Source organism: Heloderma suspectum, chromosome 2 (assembly GCF_057233095.1).
Source record: "Heloderma suspectum isolate Gila_16-S chromosome 2, 16-S_ref, whole genome shotgun sequence".
Lineage (NCBI taxonomy): Eukaryota > Metazoa > Chordata > Lepidosauria > Squamata > Helodermatidae > Heloderma > Heloderma suspectum.
The window spans coordinates 143,151,627-143,174,213 of record NC_139459.1 but is presented as its reverse complement, the minus strand read 5'-3'; the positions used below and the strand labels follow the sequence as shown (position 1 = coordinate 143,174,213).

The window sequence follows — 22,587 nt, the reverse complement described above, 5'->3', positions numbered from 1 at the left end:
TTACTGCCCTCATTGGTTCATTTCTTTTCCAAGCGACCTGCCTCGCCCATCCCGCACATAAGTAGGTTCTACCAGAAGCAATGGTACATTCCCTGACTCCAGCTCACCAGCCTCAGCCTTGTCAGACTCCTGCAACTTCTCCAGGGCCTGCTGGCTACAACACTGCAAGATTTGAGCACATATTTCCTCAGGCCCTTCGGCCAACTGATAGATGAGGGCAACTGCCGTCTCAGTGAAGGGAACCCAGTGTGTTCTTGATGTTGCAAAGCCTAAGGAAAATCAGAAGGATGGGCATACAAACTGGACAAGGCAACAGGCTTGTTTGTATACAGGCCCACCCTCATCCTTCAGCTTTAGTAACTCACCCATGCTTATGGCCTCACGCAGGCGTTCAAAGAGCTGGTGTGACTGTGGAAGTCGGAAAGGAGCACGGCTTTTCCCAAGACCAGGCTGGAGGGAGGGAGATTGCTTTAACTTAGTCCAGCAGAATCGTTCCCTGTTCCTCTTTTAGCAATAACTTCTTACAGTGATAAGCGCAACAGAAATCTATAATTCTAACTGAAATGTATCCTTAATCTCCCTGATAGGCACGGCCAAACACAGCAGCTTCTGAGATTACACAATAAAATACATTGCTAGGAATTTTAATGTGAAATGTTCACCTGGAAACTCGGTCCCTCTAATTCATACCACCACTTATCATTATACACATGCTTGGCCACTCCAGTGATTCTGCTCCTACAGTGGTGAGAAAAAGTTTGTGAACCCGATTGGTAATTATGGAAATTCCATAGTTGTACCACAAAAGCCTTTGTGAATCAAAACCAGTCCTTTTCTAAATATCTAATGGGGTTTATATTAACCGATTCCATGTCTTGTGAAATAAAATGATGTCTAAATTAGGCAAACAATGAGTGAGTACTTAAGAGTCAGGGTATATGCCAAAGTAAGTGAATTCCTGGTTGCATCAGCTCAATTAAAGGGAATAATTAGAATCAGGTGTTTAAGTAATTAGGTAGAACTTCAGGGGTGAGTTTGGGAGGCCCCACCTTGAAGCAGTTCTGAAAGGAGGAATGGGCCCAAATTCCTCAAAACCGACATGAGAGACTGACCAACAGTTGCAGGAAATGCTCACTTGAAGTCATCGCTGCTGGCAGGGGGAGAGGTACTGAATCTAAAGGTTCACATACTTTTTCACACACGGATATTGACTGTTGAATCAGCTGTGGATAAACAAATGTTGAAAAAGCATCATGGAGAGCCAGGGCCTGCAGGAGAAGCCACCACCACTGGGGAAGAGGCGTGCCTGCTGCTGCTGCTGGGCCTGCCACCGCCGCCGCCACCACCACCAGGCCTTCCCTTCAGACTTCTGCCTGGCAGACCGCCAGTCCCTGCAGGACCAGGCCCCCAGTTACCGAGCCAGCTGTGCTGCTCCACCTGCCCCTCCCTGGAGGGGCTACATAAGCTGGCTGGCTGAGGTGGCCTGGGAGAGCCAGGGCCTGCAGGAGAAGCCACCACCACCACCAGGGAAGAGGCGTGTCTGCTGCCGCCGCCACCACCAGGCCTTCCCTGTGGACTCCTGCCTGGCGTTATTTTTAAGGGGATTTTTTAAATTGTTTGTTGTTGTTTATTCTGGGGGATTTTGTTGTGTTTTTAGGGGTGGGTAGCCTGCCTGATAGTGGGGAGCGAGGGGGCATCTGTCCCCCTGACGGAGGCAGTGGGGGGAGTGTTGGGGGCCAGAGCATACTGAGGCTGGGCGGCAGGCGCTGGCAGAGCGCTAGGGGCAGGCCATGCCAGATAAGGGGAACAAGGGAGAGATGTGTAGTATCTGTCCCCTGCTCCGGGCCTATCCACAGCCAAAAGATGGCTGGGGGAGGCGTGACCCCATCTTTTGGCCTTCATTTGCTGCTCTGCAATACCAGGTCCGTTACCCAGAAAACCTCCCTCATCCATGACATGATCCGGGATGAGGGTGCAGACCTGGCATGTATTACGGAGACCTGGCTGGCCGAGGCTGCTGCTCCAACCCTTGCAGCCATGTGTCCAGCCGGATTTTCGTATGCACAGCAGCGGAGGGCTGGGGAGTGGGGAGGAGGAGTGGCTGTTATCTACCGAGAGTCCTTGGTCTTCACCAGACCCCCTCTCCGGGAGACCAAGGTTGCTGAGTGCATGTACTGAAGGTTGGACCCGAAGGGCAGTCCGGGGATTCTGCTCGTGTACCGTCCACCCCGCTGCACGACGGACTCCTTGGCCGAGGTGCTTGAGGTGGTCTCTGATGTGCGTGTACAGTCCCCTAACTTACTGCTGTTGGGGGACTTTAATGTACATTCGGAGGCCATCCTCACAGGAGCACCTCGGGACTTCATGGAGACCATGGCCTCCTGGGAGCTGCACCATATTCTAACTGAGCCCACCCATGTAGCCGGTCATGCGCTAGACCTTGTGTTTGTCTCTGGAGAAGCGGGGAGTGATCTGGAAGTCGGGGGTATATCCACCACCCCCTTGTCATGGTCAGATCACTATCTAGTGACGTTGGACTTCTCGGTTCCACAACCCCTCCGCAGGGGTGGAGGACCCATTAAAATGGTCCGCCCCAGGCATCTTATGGATCCAAATGGATTCCTGAACACGCTTGGGGATTCTCTGGGGCACACCAATGGCCACTCGGTTGAGACCCTGGTGGGTGGCTGGAATGCTGCAATCACTGGGGCATTTGATCGGGTGGCTCTGAAACGCCCTCTCCCCCTGGAACAGGGCTCGGACTGCACCATGGTTCAATCTGTGGTTACGAGCTCTGAAACAGGAGGTGACACAGCTAGAGCGCCGGTGGTGGAAGTCTCGCTCCAAAGATGATCAGACACGGGCTAGAGCTGTATCTTCAGCCTATCACGTGGCAGTGAAGGCAGCAAAAAGGGAATATTATGCTGCCTCTATCGCGTCTGCAGAGTGCTGTCCCAGGAGGCTGTTCCAAGTGGTCCGGAGCCTGGTCGGTCCTGTGGCTCCTGAACCACTGGAGCATTCTAAGGCCTCCTGTGAGGCCTTGGCAAGGTACTTTGCAGATAAAACTGATCAGATTAGGTGTGTTACTCTGCATGCTGTGGATACAGTTAGTGAGCAAGAGGCGGCCTGTGCCAAACTGGTTTTGTGGGATCGGTTCCAGCTTCTTCCTCCTGATGAAGTGGGCAAGGTGCTTTCATCTGTAAGGCCGACCACCTGCTAACTTGATCCTTGCCCATCTTGGCTCATGATGGGCTGCAGAGAGAGACTGGGTGAGGGGATCAGGGCAGTGGTGAATGCCTCCCTTGAGGAGGGAGTGATGCCATCAGCCCTCAAGAAGGCAGTGATAAGACCGCTCTTAAAGAAGCCCTCCTTGGATCCTCAAGTTTTGAACAACTTTCGCCCAGTCTCAAATCTGCCATTTTTGGGCAAGGTGATTGAGCGGGTGGTGGCGATGCAGTTGAAGGCACACTTGGAAGAAACTGATTATCTAGACCCATTTCAGTTGGGCTTCAGGCTTGGGCATGGGACAGAAACGGCCTTGGTCGCCTTGGTAGATGATATGAGGAGGGCTCTGGATAGGGGTGAATGCTCCTTCCTTGTTCTCCTTGACCTCTCAGTGGCTTTTGATACCGTTGACCACGGTATCCTCCTGGACCGCCTGGAGGGATTGGGCATTGGAGACACTGTATTGCGGTGGTTCCGGTCCTTCCACTCCGGCAGGTACCAGAGGGTAGCACTGGGAGAGGAGGTTTTGGACCCATGGCCACTCACTTGTGGGGTGCCACAGCGTTCCATCCTCTCCCCGATGCTATTTAACATCTATGTGAAGCCGCTGGGGGCTATCATCAGGAGGTTTGGGGTGCGGTGTCATCAATATGCGGATGACACGCAGCTCTACCTCTCGTTCAAATCTTCACCAAGGTTGGCCATAGAATCCCTGTCCAAATGTCTGGAGATGGTGAGTGGCTGGATGGGGAGGAATAAGCTGAAGCTGAACCCTGACAAGACCGAGGTACTTTTGGTGGGAGACAAGACGAGGCTGGGGGATGTTGACCTGGTGTTGAATGGGGTACGGCTACCCTTGAAAGACCAGGTCCGCAGCCTGGGGGTCATTTTGGACTCCCAGCTGTCCATGGAGGCTCAGGTGTCAGCTGTGAGCCGGACAGCGCTGTATCAACTCCATCTGATACGGCGGCTGCGCCCCTTCCTTCCCGACCATCTGCTCCCATCGGTAGTACATGCCCTGGTCTCCTCTCGTTTAGACTACTGTAATGTGCTCTACGTGGGGTTACCCTTGATGACGGTTCAGAAGCTGCAGCTGGTGCAGAACGCGGCAGCTCGGCTGATTAAAGGCAGCCGCCGGTGAGATCACATCACTCCAGTGCTGAAGGAGTTGCACTGGTTACCAGTTGTTTTCCGGGCCAAATTCAAGGTGTTGGTTTTGACCTTTAAAACCCTATATGGTTCCGGCCCAGCCTATCTTAAGGAGCGCCTCCAGCAGCACCAGACAGGCCGCTTAACAAGATCAACCTCAGATGGCCTTCTCTCTGTCCCATCAGCCAGGACAGCTAGACTGGTGGGGACGAGGGAGAGGGCCTTTTCTGTGGTGGCCCCCACTCTGTGGAACTCCCTTCCTAGGGAACTCCGCCATGCCCCCTCTTTAACGAGCTTCCGTCGTGCATTAAAAACGTGGTTGTTCAGGCAGGCATTTGGGGTGGGTTAGGGTATTTTAGAAAATGTTTTTACTGTAGAATTTTATTGTTTTAAACTGTTTTATTGTATGTTGTACATCGCCCAGAGTGGCTGGGTGACCAGCCAGATGGGCGATTAATAAATGTAATAATAATAAAATAAATGTTTGTGAGTTGTTTACTCAGGTTATCTATGGTTCTTTATCTATGATTATGGGATTAGATTAAGATCTAATATCATTTTAGGTTGGAAATATGTGACAGTCCTAAGGGGTTCACAAACATTTTCTTGCCACTGTATGTAGCTAGCATATCCTAGACGGTGATGCTGGGGGATAGCTCCTCAGTCCCATAGCACTTATGCTACAGGGTTCTATTCTGAGCATGATATTTAATGTTTAATTGAAACAGTTAGTCATCCAGAGATTTGGATAAAGTGCATCAATAAGCCAGCTGCCATGTCCCTCTTGGAAAGAGGCGATCTTGCTCTATTTGTCTGTGCTTTGGAAAAATCCAGGCTTGATTACTGCACTGCACTGTGTGTGAGGCTACTTAAGAAAAGCGTTTAGAAACCAACTAGTCCAAAATGCAACAGCCATGTGGTTAATTAGGACTTACCCTGGGAAATATATTTCCCAAATATCTAGATTTTCACTTGCTCTCAATTTCTTTCTGGGCAAAATTAAATTTACTGGTTTAAACCTATAAAACCCCAGTTTGGGACCAGGGTATCTGAAGAGCCATCTCATACATGAACCTGCCTGACAACTGAGATCCCAATCTAAAGACCTTTTCTGTGTGTACTCACCTTTGGAGGCTAGATGAGTGGCTCTTCAGAATGGGGGTCGGGTCTGTAGTGGTGCTCATTTTCGCCTAGGTCCAACTGGTTCACACAAGCTTTTAATGGCAATTAGGATCTTTCTGGTTGCACCTGCCTGTTTGTCTTTAACACTGCTGCATTATGTATTACTGTTCATGGTAGTTTTTGCTGTTTAATATTGTATTTTTAGTTGTATATATAAAGCTTCCTTGAGAGCCTTTATGGTAGAAAAGCAGGATACAAATTTTTATATTAAAATAGCCCTCCTAAAGATGGTTAGGATTTTGGAAAGTTGCATCTGCACCAGGTCCTAAAAAGAGGGGGGGATGTGGGGTTCAGTTTTATTTATTTATTTATTGCATTTATACCCCGCCTTTTTTCCTCTTGCAAGGAACCCAAGGCGGCTTACATTATCCTCCTCCTCTCCATTTTATCCTCACAACAACAACCCTGTGAGATGGGTTGGGCTGAGAGTCTGTGACTAGCCCAAAGTCACCCAGTGAGCTTCCATGGCCAAGTGGGGACTAGAACCCGGATCTCCCAGCTCCTAGTCCAACACTCTTGCCACTACACCACACTGGCTCTCCACCACACTGGTTTTATTTTTGTTGCACAACTGGAGCACCATAACAGAAAGGGCCCTCATTCTAAGAGCCGCCCCTTAGCCTCCAAAAGGTGGGTGCACCTGGAAATAATATTGGATGCTGCAGAACTCTAAGAACACTACTGAAGATCTGGCCCTCTTTACAAATATTCTACTAGAAGTAGTCCAAGACTGCTGACTTATGGACAAAATAATCTGAACCCTAAATGATAGTTTTCTCATCTCCATTTACTTTGCAGGCCTCACACCCAAACTTATGAAGTTGGTTACACCTGGTGTGGCAGATAAGAAAAAACACTGTTGTGATAGTAGGCATGTTCTGACCTTTTGGCTATTGGCAATTTTGGAGACAGTATTACACACTTCCTGGGCAAGGCGATAATCTTCATGCACTTTCTCATCCAGCCCGACCATCACCAAAACATCAAGGTTGCTCCTCACAATCTCAGGCTTCCCCCTGGTGATGGCAAGAACACACTCCATTGGATCCAAAATACTGCAGAAATCCTCAAACACACTCAAGTGACTATAAAGGACCAAAGCCAACAGCTTACAATTCCTGTTATCTCACAGAAGCAAAGCAAAGTAAGCGACTATTGCAGATACCAAGTTCTACTTACGTATTAAGCCTCAACTAATAGCAGACAAGGGAAATCAAAGAGTTCACTAGGATACTGCAAAAAGCAATAGTAGCCTTGTTGAGGCATTAAGAAAAATAACAAATTCCTGTTAGGGCAATACCTTTATTAGGCCAACCAAAATATCATGAAATAGCATGCAAGCTTTTGAATTCTCCAGAACTCATCACACTTGATGGTGAACGAAGGGGTGGGGAGTACGGTAACTGAGCAGATATTAAAGCCACAGAGGTTAAATGTCCCAAGACATGGTCTGAAGGCACATGAGGCAGCCACCTTGCTGAATCTAAGCAGGTCTGGGTCTGGTCAGTGCTTGGTGAGGAGACCACCTGGGAACCACATGTAGCCACCTTGAGCTCCCCAATAGAAGAAAGGTGGGATATAAGTGTAATAAATAAATTAAATAAATAAATTACCTAGTCTTAAAATTAGTTAGTCCTAAGACTGAATGTGGGAAGTGGTAGCAGACATTCAAATTAGGTACTGTGATGGTTTCAGATTGCACCTAGGACTGTTCCTATGGCTCTTGGGATAAAGTAACAAGCTTCATCCTGTCTTGAGGATATAAAATCCAGTGTTTACCCAGATCTGCCTCCATCTCCATATGGATTTCAGATTTTTTTCTATGGCCAAGACAGCTACCTTTACTTTGTGTGTGACTTGGAGAATACCAAATTTAGCTGTTTAACCGTCGGATCCTACACTAGAGGAAGAGGATTTTATACCACCTGAAGACAGGACTTTATTCTCTGAGGATACATCCCCTCCAACTAAATCCCCCTTTGGTTTCTATTTAATTTCTTACCTACTACACAACCTAAGATTATCTCTAGCTTTGTTAATATAAAACTGTCTCATTTCTCTTTGCTTCTGTTTTCCACTCATCAAGGAACCTGTGTGTTCTGCCTAATGAAGAAAACAGATCCCTAATATTATTGCCTTAATATGGTTTTTGTAAGAACCCCAAGGCTGATATTTGACTTCCAAAATTCATTAGCCTGGCTACAAAATGGAATACCTTTGAATCCTCACTGAGGACCACAATGATCTATGGCACAGAACATCACTATAGGCTGGATCCAATCATCGTGCAAGTAGAAGTCTGCTCATGCAACAGGACCTCTCAGTTCTCTTCTCTCCTGGCAGCCCACCCTGCACTCCCAAATCTGTTCAAGGGTCACCCAACCCTCTGGAGCAGATTTATTGGGTGTGCAAGGGAAACACATTACACAAACAGTTTTCTTTCTGCTGGTGGAACACTGCCACTGGAAAAAACCCAGTGTATAGGAAACAACCAACATTTATGATTAGTTATAATCACCCATTAACTATTCAGTCCAGAAAAGGGAGGGCTCAAAAGATCCATCTTTGTAAGCAAAAAGAAGAGCTTTGGGTGGTGGTGGGGAAACCCCGTTGCTGTGTAGGAGACCACACCAGACCTGGGTGGGGTCTCCTCTAATGGAAGCGTAACAGTCTGCTTTGACTGACAGAGTCCTGCCTGTGGAATGAGTGGGAGGAGTAATCCACCTCAAGATAACCTCCTTCACTGAGGGAAAGAACTACCTTTTCTAATGTAACTCTCCCATTGAATTACAAAGACCTAGTATCCATAACAGAACATGTCAACGCATGCGCTTATCTCCAGGTTGTAAAACAGCAACTTCACAGTCACCGGGAGGCAATGACAAGTGCTTCCACATCTTCACAAGTGAAGGCAGCTGAGCACATGAGAATAATTTCTGAGCTTCCCTTGAAAAAGCAGAAACCTAGACTCTTCTTTAGGGCCTGCTGCACATGATTCAGCTATTATTTGTTCTACCTCCTAAACCTATTGCCAGTGTGGTGAAGGCACAGAGAATGACTCACCTTGCCATCATTCCTAGAAGCATGATGGCGGCATGGCGTTCCAACCTTGAACACTGCAATTTCTCTGTAAACTGTTCCCAGAGCAGCTGTACCACAATAGGTTTTATTTCATCTTTTTGCACAAACTCAGAGATCTAGGAAACCACAAAGGTTATCAGGCAAGGAAATTAATAACAAAAACAGAGCAAGCATAAAAGTTATTTCCCCTCCTCTCAAAGAACAACCTAGGCCAATACAGAGCAGATCAAGTAGCTGGAGCAGCCCTCCCCCCCACTCCCATCCACCCTGGCTAGCTAGCATGAGGAGACAGCACTTCAACGCCCTGCCCCCGCTCCTCTTTGAAGTAAGAAGCAGCGGTTCACAAGTGCCCTTGCTTTGAAGTTTGCAAGCCAGAGACTGGGTGGTGTTTCTCTCCACTCGGAGGATATACAAGGAAAACCTGAACAGCCCTGCCTAACTGAGCAAGTGGGAGGATTAATCTATGCAAGGATACCTTCCTCCAGTGAAGGAGAATTTGGGAGGGGAGGATTGTACTGAAACGACACATGAGGGGTTTGTCAGAGAAATACTTCCTTCAGTTTTTAAAAATTATTGCTGGCTTAAGAGAATCACCTAAGGGTGACCTGATTTTACTTCTGCGCCATAACACATTTAATCCTTAGGTCTAGCGAACAAGGATAAAGTGTGCACATTATGATCAAAGGGCCATGCAGGACCAGACTAAGGGGTCCTACATAGCATCCTGTTCCCAACAATGGCTAGTAAAATGCTTCTGGGAAGCCCACAAGCATGAAGGCAATCACCCTCCTCCTGCAGTTTGTCCCCAGCAGCTGATATTCAGGAGGAACACAGCTCCTCTGTGCGTCCCATTTAGCTAATAGCCAGTGACTTTGCCTTATCCCCATCTAAAAGTATTTAAGACGGTGGCAGCAAATTCTATAGTGTATGTGTTGCCAGAAGCACTTCGCCTATCCTGATCTAGTGGCCTTCCAATTTCACTGGGTGTCCAGTCTTGTGAGTATACTCCAATACTGTCAGAGAAAAATTTCTCTCCATATAGACTATAATTTATATTCCTTAGTTGTATGTTTTTTTCTAAATTGAGGAGGAACAAGCTAGTGTGTACTCATTGCTCTCCCATATTAGCATAAGCAGCACATTTAACCAACTTGAAATTGTACTGCAGGGTCCTAGGATCATCTATATTTGATGAAGTGCCCTAAGAGCTGCAAAAGCCCAAGAAAAAACTTGCAGAAAAACATGCTACACAGGTAATATTGTCAATTTGGGAGTGCAGATTGTGCAGTACTCCAGTCTGGGACCTCTTGAGCCAGTAAGACAAATTATAGGACTCCGAAGATTCTTATAAAGAAAGCCAAGATACTCAAAGTCAAGGGTGACTAGGATCGTGAGCTGGCTAGTTACAGGAGAAAACACTCACAATTTCGCCAAGACACTGAATAGTCCCCAGGGATGCATCTACCATGAGGCGGGAGAGAGACTGCACCAAGCTCTGGGCACGACTCCTGTGTAGATGAAGGAAGAGAATATTTTTTTAAGGTCAGACATTATGAGAATCCACCTAAGAGCCAGCTGTCTGGATTGCAAAGCTATACATTATGAATTGGGACTATACACAATTATGAATTGGGACTATACACAAGCAAGTAACTTTAGGTATGCCCATAACCAGAAGATTTGTTTAGGGGAGAAGGCATCTTGAGAGCACAGGCCAGTTGTTCATTTAATCTGGGTTCCTAGTTCTATGAGACCAAAGAGCCTGCTAAGAAGGACAATAAGCTTCAGTCTACCAAATCAAGCATGACTAGCAAGTAATGCTTAGCCACACAGGAATAGTATACTCAGTTGTAACTGCACACAGCATTCTCTCCACACCCCCAATGCTCCTAGTTCAGAGAACGCACAACCCACTCTGTTGTGGCTAGTGGAAGAGGGTCAGCCAAACCTTTCAGAATCTCCACTAGGGTTCAGATAGAGCCTCCTGTAGGCAGCCAAAACAGCTTCTCGGATTCCTGGTTCTTTAGACCATATGAGCGGCAGCATTCGGCGGACTCCAAGCACAGCCTGAGGGATGCCAAACTGAGAGACTATCACAAAGAATTCAATAGTTTCTTGCACCACTAGAAAGGAAGAAAAGAGTGGGGAGGGCAGTTTTATAGTGCAGCTTAGATTCATGCCTCCAGCCAACCTAAAAATGAAATAATATCCATGTTGCGTTTCTGTTAGGCTCATAACAGTCATTCACTAGTCCAAAGTCCTGGATTGCTGTTTAGTCCACCATATACATCAAGCCCATGGTACTGAACTGTGTAAGTTGTTTGCATCTTCTTCAGTAGTTTTATATCCTATTGCAAAACTAAATCTAGCATTTGAAGTATACCCGTAATTTTCCATCTCTCACTCATGGATAGCCCAATGGACTCCTATAGTGTAGATGTATGTGTGTTTAATGCAGCAAACTAAAAGCAATCTATACTAGCAATGTCTTCTTCAGCCCTCTTGTCCCCTTTTTAGTTAAGCAAGATCTGTATAATTTATTAATGATTATTTGGATATTTGAGTTCTTTGGTGTAGTCACACTTATATTGTCTGGTATTCAGTTTTTATTTGTTAATAATGTATAGGCTGCCTTTCTGCTGGAAAGCCCCTACCCCCACCCCTGATAAAACTACAAACAATGAAAATACAATAAAACAGTTCTTTGGAAGATATGCATTGTTTTTCTTTCATCTGGTTTTCCTCCTTAAATATATAATTTCTCTTTTGTAAAATACATTTCTGGATTTTTAAGATGCTTTAAAAAGCATTTTTGATTGGCTGTCTAATTGCAATAACCTACTTATACCTGCTGCCACACATACATCTTAGGCTCTCCAGTCAATCCTCACTCTCCAAGTCTTCCACTAACAGATCTTTTCAACAGATCTTCTATAACCAAGAAGCTCCTCCTATTAAAGGCTCATCATCCAAATAACCATCTGGGAAAAACACAGCTCACTGTGTGGCACATTTCCGCCAAACTTGATACTTAGGAAGAACTGAAGGTCCCTCTAGAAAGCAGGTACTTTTTTTTTTATACCCAAGTGTGAATCCTGCACAATAGGATTCCTGTACTACTCATGCAATTGTATCCATCTGTGGCGTAGATGGTCATAGACAGGCAATGGTATATATACAATGCACAGTGCATAACTGGGCCCTTAGAACTGCCACCCATATGTTTCAGCACATGGAAAAATGGTTCTGACACCCACTCAAATCAGTCCCTTTCAGACAGCTTTTCAAGCATACATGTAGTAGGTCTCCAAGAATCCTGTCCACATCCTTGGGCTCTAGAAACGGAAAAGTGTATTATATAAGCCAGCTAAACTACAAGATTCCTCTGTGAGATCTAGTTTTCTATCTAGGCGGTCAAGATGGTGTCATGACTAGAAGTGTTTGTTGTGAGCACCGTAAAAATAGCAGTTTACTAGTTTTTACTACGAGGAGTTCACTCACAGTTACCTTTCTTTTTAACTCTGCTTTATATTCCACCCTTCTTCTACTGTCTTTTGAAAAGGAATTTGGTGCGCTGTTTTATTCTCTCATTAATTCTTAACACTCTGCTTTCATCCAGAGATATAACGAGCTATAATGGCTACAACAGATTACAACAGTCATAAATCTAATGGAATCATCATGGTAGAGACTGGGAAATCCGGAGAACAGCTTTGAAGAAGCAAAGAAAAGTAAAGTAAAGTTTGAAGTTCTGAAATTTGGTTGCCGTTTGTAACTTTGATGCCACAAGTAAGAGCATACAACTTTAAGAAACCTTCGGGGGCTTGGGTATAAACATGCAAGGGCGTGAGTACAGGTTAAAAGTGCTGCTAAGGATTCAGTAATCTGTAACTGCTAGTGTTGGAAGTAACTTTATAAAATGGTGCTTACCAGAAAGGGATATAGGAATTACACCTTCTCTAAGACTATCTCCTCAAATGGACAAAAAACCCAAACAAAAGTTACATGGTTCTTCACATCAAGGGAGGGGGAAAAGGAGGGGATAGTTGAGTCATCCCAATCCCTGTGGACCTTAAAGGAACATCCATGGCTTTAATGAGGATGTCTCCTCGGTAAATCTTGCATTACAGCTGGCACTTGCTGAGAACACAGCTTCCCAAGGGTTAACGCAGCCACCTGAAAATCATCAACTAACTGAGCTGATGTTAAGACAAATCTTGGAACTGGCTCTCACCCATGAAAAAGTAAATGAGAAAGACCTCCCCACCCCCACCCCAGGCAAAATGATATAACAACTGGGGATAGCCTACCAATTGAAGGATCGCTCTTCATGATAATGAAGGATATCAAACATATCAAATCTTTCCTTTCTGAATGTAACACACTTTTAACCACACTTGTGGAAATACACAAAAAGGCTGGCGCAGGGTTTGGAGATAAGGAACTGGAGATGAAGCCTAGAAAACGCAGGACTCAGACTGACAAACCAACTGTGCAGAACACTAAAGGAAGCAAGAGAGTGGTTAAGAAGAGAGGGGGCAGTGTAGCAGCCATATCGAGGGTCAGACTAAGTAGCCTCATGCAGTATCATGCTTCATATTCTTGCTGAGCTCTTGCTCTCTGAAATATATGTTTGTAAGCTGACGAGACGCAGGAATCTCTTAACTTGTCACCAAGGCTAAGGTCATAGTGATATGTATATCATGTTCTCTGCTGTTTATAGGCTACCCTATAACCCATTTCTTGTATTATAAACAATGGTGCTAGGAGAGAAATGCTGAATACTGCAAACCCACACAGAAAGGGGCGGGGGAGATTTTGCATATGTGTCATAATGTCTATAAAAACAATTTGCTGATGTAAATCGGGGCTTTTGGCTCTTTGGAAGTGATTCCAGCCATAAAGCCTGCGCGTTAAATAAAGAAAAACTCTTTTTCCTTCACTCCGTGGTCTCTCTGACTCTGAGTTCTGCAACAGCAGCACTGTGAAGACGACAAAAATACTAAAAATGCAAAGGCTCCATGGTACAATAAAATTGAGTTCGAGAGACTTTTTGTACTGCTAGATAAAGGTTCTGAGCAGAATAGCTCTAACCAGAAAGCAGAACTGAAGCAAAAGAAGAAAGTTATGATTAATGCAAATAATTGTTATAATGCCACACTGCACTCTGATAAGGTAGCTGTCCTTCCACCACAGCCTCCCTTATCTATACTAACGCAGACCTAAGAACCCAATATGCAGGATCCATGGTCCCACATCTCTTCGGGAATAAAATCATCCCAGAAGGTTGTAAATGGCAAAAACTGGAACCCAGTATTAAATTGCAAAAAGCTGGTTCTGTCAAATTACCCCAAACCTAGGGGGGACCCTAACACAAAATGAACGCAAATTGCATCTCTTTAAAATTTTGGATGCAGCCTTCCCGGGCTTCTTTACCACAGGAGACACAGTTCACATGGAATATCTATATTATAATCATATTTCTGCCTGCACAGTGGTCACCCTTAGCAGGTGGGGTAAAGCCAGACTCATGTGTGAATGCAGAGAGGCACTCACTGAAAGTAATGTAACAGTTTCAAGACTATTTGAAAATCAGGTCCCCTGGCCCGGGCAGGCCTTAGGTGCTTATCCCATCTCACACATAAAAAGTAGTTTAGCTGAGGTGATCAGCAGCCCAAAAAATCTGATCGACTTTGGCTCAGCCGAAGAAGCCCTCCCACCCCCTGCCAAAAAGACACAGGTGCACAAGACCAAGACAGGAGCGAATATGTTTGGCCGAGAACAAAAACAAGCTCCCAGTAAGGAGAATGGTTTTTTTCTGTTTTTTTTTAAACAAGGAGGAGGAAATGTTAGAGTCCTTTTCTGCCTTGCCCTTAGCAGTCCAAAATGAAATAGTGATGAGATTAGAGCTCCTGAAAACCCACTTGATAAATATGCAGGTTGGGCAAACCGGGCCTATCAACAAAGAGGGGGCACATTGAGCAGCAGAGGTTGCTGCCCTAGTACAATAACCAGAAGCGTGGGGAGGGAGCGCTCCAGGCCATCACCAGGGTGAAAGGAGGCATCTTAAACCGCCAGGTGACTGCAAAAATAAATCCAAGAGCAAATAAAATCAAACAGAGTTACTCTGGGATGGACTTAGTCTCCATAACATCTAATGTTAATTCTGTGGTATCCAAGCCTTTTACTTGGCTCAATATGAGACTTTTAGATGAAGAGGAAATAGGATCCCCAGAGAAGATAGCTGATCCTGCCAATCACTTCACAAACGTTGTACACCCAGTAATCTCAAATGTGAGCAGGATGAGTCCAACCAGTGATGTAATCAATCACCTGGAGGACTAGAATGCGGCATCAGGGTTGCATATGCAAAGAAATCATAACTAAGGGAGTAATCCAGGCCAATGCAATTTATTTATTTATTTATTTATTAAATTTATTAATCGCCCATCTGACTGGTCACCCAGCCACTCTGGGCGATGTACAACCCACCATAAACAATTTAAAACAATAAAATTTTACCATAAATTTTTTTTAAAAAACACCCTAACCCACCCCAAATGCCTGCCTGAACAACCACGTTTTTAATGCACGACGGAAGCTCATTAAAGAGGGGGCATGATGGAGTTCCCTAGGGAGGGAGTTCCACAGAGTGGGGGCCACCACAGAGAAGGCCCTCTCCCTCGTCCCCACCAGTCTAGCTGTCCTGGCTGATGGGACAGAGAGAAGGCCATCTGAGGCTGATCTTGTTAAGCGGCCTGTCTGGTGCTGCTGGAGGCGCTCCTTAAGATAGGCTGGGCCAGAACCATATAGGGTTTTAAAGGTCAAAACCAACACCTTGAATTTGGCCCGGAAAACAACTGGTAACCAGTGCAACTCCTTCAGCACTGGAGTGATGTGATCTCACCGGCGGCTGCCTTTAATCAGCCGAGCCGCCGCGTTCTGTACTAGCTGCAGTTTCCGAACCGTCTTCAAGGGTAACCCCACACAGAGCACATTACAGTAGTCTAAACGAGAGGAGACCAGGGCATGTACTACCGATGGGAGCAGATGGTCGGGAAGGTAGGGGCGCAGCCGCCGTATCAGATGGAGTTGATACAGCGCTGTCCGGCTCACAGCTGACACCTGAGCCTCCATGGACAGCTGGGAGTCCAAAATGACCCCCAGGCTGCGGACCTGGTCTTTCAAGGGTAGTTGTACCCCATTCAACACCAAGTCAACATCCCCCAGCCTCCTCTTGTCTCCCACCAAAAGTACCTCGGTCTTGTCAGGGTTCAGCTTCAGCTTATTCCTCCCCATCCAGCCACTCACCGTCTCCAGACATTTGGACAGGGATTCTACGGCCAACCTTGGTGAAGAGTTGAATGAGAGGTAGAGCTGCGTGTCATCCGCATATTGATGACACTGCACCCCAAACCTCCTGATGATAGCCCCCAGTGGCTTCACATAGATGTTAAATAGCATCGGGGAGAGGATGGAACCCTGTGGCACCCCACAAGTAAGTGGCCACGGGTCCGAAACCTCCTCTCCCAGTGCTACCCTCTGGTACCTGCCAGAGAGGAAGGACCGGAACCACCGCAATACAGTGTTTCCAATGCCCAACCCCTCCAGGCGGTCCAGGAGGATACTGTGGTCAACGGTATCAAAAGCCGCTGAGAGGTCGAGGAGAACAAGGAAGGAGCATTCACCCCTATCCAGAGCCCTCCTCATATCATCCACCAAGGCGACCAAGGCCGTTTCTGTCCCATGCCCAGGCCTGAAGCCCGACTGAAATGGGTCTAGATAATCAGTTTCTTCCAAGTGTGCCTTCAACTGCATCGCCACCACCCGCTCAATCACCTTGCCCAAAAATGGCAGATTTGAGACTGGGCGAAAGTTGTTCAGAACTTGAGGATCCAAGGAGGGCTTCTTTAAGAGCGGTCTTATCACTGCCTCCTTGAGGGTTGATGGCATCACTCCCTCCTCAAGGAAGGCGTTCACCACCGCCTTGATCCCCTCACCCAGTCTCTCTCTGCAGCTCATAATGAGCCAAGATGGGCAAGGATCAAGTAAGCAGGTGGTTGGCCTTACAGATGAAAGCACCTTGTCCACTTCATCAGGAGGAAGAAGCTGGAACCGATCCCACAAAACCGGTTTGCCATAGGCCGCCTCTTGCTCACTAACTGTATCCACAGTGTGCAGAGTAACACACCTAATCTGATCAATTTTATCTGCAAAGTGCCTTGACAAAGCCTCACAGGAGGCCTTAGAATGCTCCAGTGGTTCCGGAGCCACAGGACCGACCAGGCTCCGGACCACTTGGAACAGCCTCCTGGGGCAGCACTCTGCAGACGTGATGGAGGCAGCATAATATTCCTTTTTTGCTGCCTTCACCGCCACGTGATAGGCTGAAGATATAGCTCTAGCCCGTGTCAATGCAATCTGCCACCAAGGCATCACAGTGTTACAGCTAAAAGGGAACCCTTGAAAGGACTCAGGTCTGATGTCGTGGATAAGAAAACAATAGCACCTGAATGTAATCCTCTTGTTATTCCTACTGCTTGACCAAGCTGTCTAGACTCATCTGATATACAGTATCGGAGAATAGCCTTATACAAAACTGGTATACACAAAACTGGTATATACTGCTCAGAGCCCCTGACAGATCTCTCCACACAATTCCCAGTGACAAAAGGTGAATTATGGAGTGTCTTTCAAGTGTCTATCATGGAATATTTCTGGCTGGCATAACAAGAAGCTGGAGGTCCCATTCCAGAAGTACTTTAAGCAGTTTGATATTATTTCCTTTCAGGAAACGTGGTCCCTCGGGGACATTTGGATAAACGGCTACAGAACTTACTTCCCGCAAACCTCCCCAACAGCAAGGGATGCCCATGGGGTTGATTGGCATGTTGCATAGCTATTTCGCTGAGAGCGGAAACCTATTTAATAGGTAGCCCAGACCCTTGGGCTCTGGCAATTTTCCTTAAGCTTGAAACGATCTCCATTATGATACATGTTTATATTCCACTTAAGAATTCAAAGTACCATTCTGAAAACATTTGGGAGCACCTAGAAGAATACTTATTTGCACTGGAGAAAAAACCCTGAGGTCTATTTTATTTTAATGGGTGATTTTAATGCCTGAATAGCCCTAATTGGGACTCATTGGAGCAAACAACTCACTTTCCACCGCAAGCCCCTACACTGATGACACAATCTAAGGATTACAGGATTAATACTGAAGGGAAATTATTCATATCATTTTTCAGGCTGGCTTGATCCTCCTAAATGGCACCACCCCTGAGGACTTGTTATTGATTTTCTCACAGTCACACCAGCGCTGCTTCATCTAATTTTACTTTGGACTCTTATCTAACTTATGACCACCAACCTATTATTCTCCCCCAGGCAGGCCACCTGGAGTAGAGGACTGGCCAAGACCTTATCCATCCAATTATTACTCCAGTAACTTTCAAACATCGCATCAAATGGGCAAACGTGAACTTGGAAGCTCTGGACTCTTTTATACTCTGAACAACTTTCTTTATGAAAGATACATTATTAAATTCAAGTGCAGCTGAAAAGGTAGTTGATTGTTACTCCCAGATAATTTCTGCACTTCAACCTTTTCTATTTTGAGAAGCATGCCAAAATATGCGTGGACCAAGGAATTCTAATCCCTGGTTTTATAAAGAATGCAGGGAAATAAAAAAAGGAGCTGCGAAGGGCACCAAACTCTGAAAAACCATAATGTTGACCCCCTTCCTCATCATTTCCTTGAATTGCAGAAATTTTATTAAAAATTGATCCAAAAGAAGTATGCCTACCTTTCAACACAATAGTCTGAGCTGGAACAGTCTCTGGTGTGCAATGAGAGGTCCAAATTCTGGCACATCACTTCCTCTACAAGACACACTGGGGATCTTTGCACTGATAATGCCATTTCTACACTTGAATGGGAGAGGCATTTCCGCTCCCTCTTTTATGACGAAGCAGCTGGACTACTATCAACATTGGAGGATGATCTGGCCTTACCAGACTGGCCCCCAGTTTGTGATGAGTCTGTATCACTACTAAAAAAACCTTAAAAGGCGAAAGGCACCATGGATGAATGGGATTCCACCTTACCTCCTAATGGAGTGTGCTGACTGGCAGATACCAGCATTAGCTGCCCTGCTTACATTCATTGATAGAAATGGGAATTTCCCCGATGACTGATCAATGACAATAGTGGTTCCTATTCACAAGAAAGGTTCTAGAACTGGCCCCCAAGAATTATTGGCCAATAAGTCTTTTGGACGTGGTCAGCAAGCTCTACGCGAGGTACCTCTTGGATAAAATAGAAGCTTGGGTATCTTCAGAAAATCTTCTAAGAAGCAAACAGGCTTCTGCCATAGCAGGAAGTCGACCACTGTTTCCTCTTAAATTACTTAATGAAGAAATATACACTCCCACCTTATCACTCTCTCTTTGTGGCTTTTGTTGATTTTAGGGCAGCCTTTGATTCCACACTAGCTCTTATAAATATCTGGGTTTAACATTACAGAATTCTGGATCTTGGACCACTCACCTGAAAGCTGCTGTATCAACAGCCAATGCAATGGCGAACACCATTTTTCAATATGCAGCTGGACCTGGTGGCAGGCTAGTGGCGCCTCTTCTTGAACTTTACAAGTCCAAGTTATTGCCCCAGCTATTGTATGGGGCTGCTGTATGGGTTGACTCAAACATTGCAGTGCTGTACTCAGAACATAAATTTTTAACAAGAGCCCTGGGGGTCCCTAGATCTACTCCCAAAGTGGTGGTACACATGGAGTCTACTTGCTGTTCAGGGAGAACTTTGGCCCAGAAAGCAACCATTCAATACTGGCTCAGGATAATTTACCAACAGGCCCCTCCTCTTGTCTTAATGGCCTATGAGGAAATGGGCCCAAAATCATGGGCCACCAAGACTTGTCATCTTATATCTGAATTGGGATTCTCAGTGGGCTACTTGGCTGCAAAGGACTATAATGGTGCCCGATTGGAAGTTGCAAGGTGCTCAGCTGATGTTGATGTTTCCTGGATACTACCTCACTAGTGTTAAACTGTCGCTCTAATGTATTGTATAAAAACTTTACTGTATCTCCCAAGAAACTGCCCCCATATCTGCCCTCCACTTGTCTGCATGGCCTTAAGGGACTTCTAACCAAATGCAGACTGAATACTTCGCAGGTGATGAAGTTAAGGGGTGCCACGCTAGTTTACCAAATACAGATAGAGGATTTACCCCATTTTTTCCTAGAATGCCCCTTATTCTCAGTTTTAAGAGTTCAATATCTTGACCCCCCTTACTAACAGTATTAGAGATTATACTCTTTTAAAGAAAATTATATTTTAATTAGCAGGAACAGATTGCTATGTCTCCCATCGAACTGCTAAGTATGCCAAGCTGGCCTTGGCAAAGAGAGAAATTTTTAATTTGCCTGGTGCTAGTATATGTAGGATGAAACTTTTGAAAAGCAAATAGCCAATGTTTCAAGGAAGCATGATGTAGTAGCAATGAGGGACTTCAATTTCCCCAATATTTGTTGGGAGACAAATTCTGCAAAACAAGGCCCCTCCAGGAAATTCCTGACTTGTGTTGCGGATAACTTCCTCCTACAGAAGGAACTAGAGGATCGGCTATCCTTGACTTGATCCTAACCAACAGAGATGACTTAGTGGATAAAGTAGCAGTTACGGGAACTCTGGGGGAAAGCGACCATGTTATACTTGAGTTCTTGGTTCTAAAGGAAGCAAAAGCTGAGTGTAGTGAAGCACATGCCCTGGATTTTAGGAAAGCTGATTTTAATAAACTCAGAACAATGATCAGTAAGGTCCCATGGCAAGCGACGCTAACGAGAAAAGGAGTCCAAGATGGGTGGGAGTTCTTAAAAAAGGAAATTCTCATGGCACACAAACACTTCCAGCAAGAAAAAAAAGGCGGAAGACAACAGAAGAAGCCAATGTGGCTTCACAAAAAGTTTAGAGATGACCTGAAAACAAAAAAGGACACATACAGGAAGTGGAAGGATGGCCAAGCTACGAAGGAATAGTACAGGCAGGTAGCACAGAATTGCAGGGATGGCAGCAGGAAGGCTAAAGCTGAGAACGAGCTGAGGTTAGCGAGGGATGCTAAAAGCAACAGAAAGGCTTTCTTCAGATACGTGCATAGTAAAAGAGAGAGGAAAGAAATGGTGTTCAGCTATTAAATAAGGATGGCAAAATGATGAACAGATGACTAAGAAAAGGCAGAAGTGCTCAACTCCTACTTTGGCTCAGTCTTCTCCTAAAAGAGGGTCTATGAGCCCCCTGGCAAAGGTGAAGTACAGGCTGAAGGGGCAGGATTGCAGCTTGAGATCAATAGGCATATGGTCAAGGAACACCTAATGGCTTTGAATGAGCTCAAATCTCCAGGGCCAGATGAACTGCATCCTAGAGAAATAAAGGAACTGGCAGAAGAACTCTCAGAACCACTGTCTATTATCTTTGAGAAATCATGGAGGACAGGTGAAGTGCCAGATGACTGGAGGAGGGCTAATGTTGTCCCTATCTTCAAAAAGAGTAAAAAGGAGGAACCTGGGAACTACAGACCAGTCAGTCTGACATCAATCCCTGGGAAAATTCTGGAGCAGATGATAAAGCAATCCATCTGTAAGCACCTTGACAACAATGCAGTGATTACTCGAAGCCAACATGGATTTGTCAAGAACAAGTCCTGCCAGACGAATCTGATCTCGTGTTTTGATCAAGTAACCTCCCTTGTGGACCGTGGGAATGCTGTGGACATAATATGCCTTGACTTCAGCAAAGCTTTAGACAAAGTGTCCCATCATCTCCTGATAAGCAAATGAGCTCGAAGTGGGCTAGATGAAACAACGAACTGGTGGATCCACAGTTGGCTACAGAATTGGCCTCAAAGAGTGCTTATCAATGAGATCTTCTCAAACTGGGGAGAAGCAATGGGCAGGGTACTGCAAGGCTCAGTCCTGGGCCCAGTGCTCTTCAACATTTTTATTAATGACTTGGAGGAGGAGGTGCAGGAAATGATGATCAAATCTGCAGATGACACAAAATTGGGCGGGATAGCTAATACTTTGGAAGACAGACTGGAGCGCTGGGCAGAAAACAACAGAATGACATTTAATAGGGATAAATGTCAAGTTCTGCACCTAGGAAAAAGAAACCAAATGCACAGTTACAAGATGGGGGATACGTGGCTCAACAACACTATGAGCAAGAAGGATCTTGGAATTGTTGTCAATCACAAGCTGAATATGAGCCAACAATGGGATGTGGCTGCAAAAAAGGCAAATGCTCTTTTGGGCTTCATTCATAGAAGCATCGCTTCCAAATCCTGGGAAGTACTAGTTCCCCTCTACTCAGCACTGGTTAGGCCTCATCTGGAGTACTGTGTCCAGTTCTGGGCACCGCACTTTAGGAAGGATGCAGACAAGCTGGAGAGGGTCCAGAGGAAGGCAACAAGGATGATCAGGGGACTGGAAACAAAGCCCTATGAAGAGAGACTGAAAGAACTGGGCATGTTTAGCCTTGAGAAGAGAAGACTGAGGGGAGATATGATAGCGCTCTTCAAGTACTTCAAAGGTTGTCCCAAAGAGGAAGGCCAGGATCTCTTCTCGATCCTCCCCGAGTGCAGGACATGGAATAATGGGCTCAAGTGACAGGAAGCCAGATTCCGGCTGAATAGCCAGAAAAACTTCCTGACTGTTAGAGCAATACGACAGTGGAACCAGTTACCTAGGGAGGTGGTGGGCTCTCCCACACTGGAGGCATTCAAGAGGAGGCTGGACAGCCATCTGTCAGGGATGCTCTGACCTGGATTCCTGCATTGAGCAGGGGGTTGGACTCGATAGTCTTGTAGCCCCTTCCAACCCTACTATTCTATGATTCCGAGTTTTTAGAGTTATTTTAATTAACAATCATCAG

The 22,587-nt window shown here is 45.8% G+C and overlaps 1 protein-coding gene and 1 pseudogene across 4 annotated transcripts in view; one reads left to right on the top strand and one right to left on the bottom strand.

Moving 5' to 3' along the window:
- The window catches only part of LOC146352896 (protein CFDP2 pseudogene), a 1,048,348-nt pseudogene that overhangs the window by 601,156 nt on the left and 424,605 nt on the right, over nucleotides 1-22,587 (top strand). The window lies entirely within an intron of this gene.
- Nucleotides 1-22,587, bottom strand: part of NCAPD2 (non-SMC condensin I complex subunit D2) — a 51,871-nt gene that overhangs the window by 17,592 nt on the left and 11,692 nt on the right. For all 3 annotated transcript variants that reach the window (XM_084835136.1, XM_084835138.1, XM_084835139.1), the window contains 6 exons: nucleotides 10,586-10,760; nucleotides 10,061-10,145; nucleotides 8,620-8,753; nucleotides 6,440-6,572; nucleotides 366-450; nucleotides 108-269 (listed from right to left, as the gene is read on the bottom strand). In XM_084835136.1, coding sequence (XP_084691262.1) covers nucleotides 108-269; nucleotides 366-450; nucleotides 6,440-6,572; nucleotides 8,620-8,753; nucleotides 10,061-10,145; nucleotides 10,586-10,760 — 774 coding nt within the window. The remainder of the gene's footprint in view (nucleotides 1-107; nucleotides 270-365; nucleotides 451-6,439; nucleotides 6,573-8,619; nucleotides 8,754-10,060; nucleotides 10,146-10,585; nucleotides 10,761-22,587) is intronic.